The 1,152-nt window shown below is 44.8% G+C and overlaps 1 protein-coding gene across 1 annotated transcript; it reads left to right on the top strand.

Annotated features, from left to right (window-relative positions):
- Nucleotides 1–288: 288 nt before the first annotated feature.
- LOC110034899 lies at nucleotides 289–1,141 on the top strand (the record flags this gene model as incomplete). Its single annotated transcript, XM_020739138.1, has 1 exon — nucleotides 289–1,141. A coding segment is annotated over exon 1 (783 nt), but the record flags the coding sequence as incomplete, so codon positions are not given.
- Between the last annotated feature and the right edge of the window lie 11 nt (nucleotides 1,142–1,152).

The following is a 1,152-nucleotide window of genomic DNA, read 5'->3' as shown; positions in this document are numbered from 1 at the left end:
CTACACTAACCAACCCTCCAAACCTCTTAACTTCAACTGAAAGCCTTAACAAATAACAATAATTAATATTCACCATCCGCTTACCTTGCAAAACAAGGCTGATTAGTGTTTTGTTTATCCCTCAACACACCAGCCATGACAGCAACCCATCCCCATGAACACCCAACCAACCTTTTCTTCAAGCTAGAAGGGCAAAATAGACAAGCCAGCACTCTATCATTACAGCCATCAGTTAGACCTTCCCTCTCCATCCAATCCCCAATTGACTTCAGCTACAACACCATTCCAACCGACAAAACATTATCAGAAGCAAGGTACTACAACATCTTAAAGCTAAAGTTTCAGTAACAGCAGCAAAATGAATAGAAAGCAAAACAAACAGCTACTCTGCATGATGGATGACATACCTTTCATAGCTGAAGAAACCAGCTTGCTTCTTCTTCAACAATGGTTCACAAAGAACATCACAACGACATTCTTCAAGTGCACCAGATGGCAACTGGAGGAAACCATGGATCTCCTCAACTGCCCCTTTCATTACTTCTGCGACAGCACCTATGCCGGAAACCTCCCTCCATTCATCGACCTCTCGGCACTCACCTTCGTTGCACTCTCCTTTCTCTCAGCTGCAGCTTTCACAGCATTAGAATTCAGAACCGGTGGAGAAATCTTTGGGAGGAGAAGATTGAAGAGAAGGTATTTCTTGCCTTCAGGTCCCATAGTGCTGCCATTGATGCTCTTAGTACTGGCCAATGGACAGAGAATCAACACTTTGTTTCCACTCTCACAAATGGGGCCTTCAATCCTCCTCCTCATTCACGTTTCAGCTCTTGCATTCGAGAACAGAAGTGATCAGAGAAGCATAAGATATGCAGTGTTAGAAGCTTCGACTGTTTCCGGTATTCTGCATGCGAGTCTGTATTTGGATTCAGTTATTCTGCCTTACTACACAGGACTGGATGCTATAACCAAGTCCATCTTCTCCAGCGAGTGTCCGTCATGCGTGTGCCGGAAAGAGGAACTGGTGGTCGGAGGAAGGCTGGTGAGTTACAGGGGTTGTTCGAAGACGACGCTGGTCATCATTATTGCATTGTGTTCAAGAATGTTGTGCAGGATATGTGGGGAAGAGAGACTAAGTTGGGTGATTAAGGT

Source organism: Phalaenopsis equestris, unplaced genomic scaffold (genome assembly GCF_001263595.1).
Source record: "Phalaenopsis equestris unplaced genomic scaffold, ASM126359v1 Scaffold194434, whole genome shotgun sequence".
NCBI classification, from domain to species: domain Eukaryota; kingdom Viridiplantae; phylum Streptophyta; class Magnoliopsida; order Asparagales; family Orchidaceae; genus Phalaenopsis; species Phalaenopsis equestris.
Note: the sequence above shows the minus strand (reverse complement) of the source record. Positions and strands in the feature narration are given on the sequence as shown.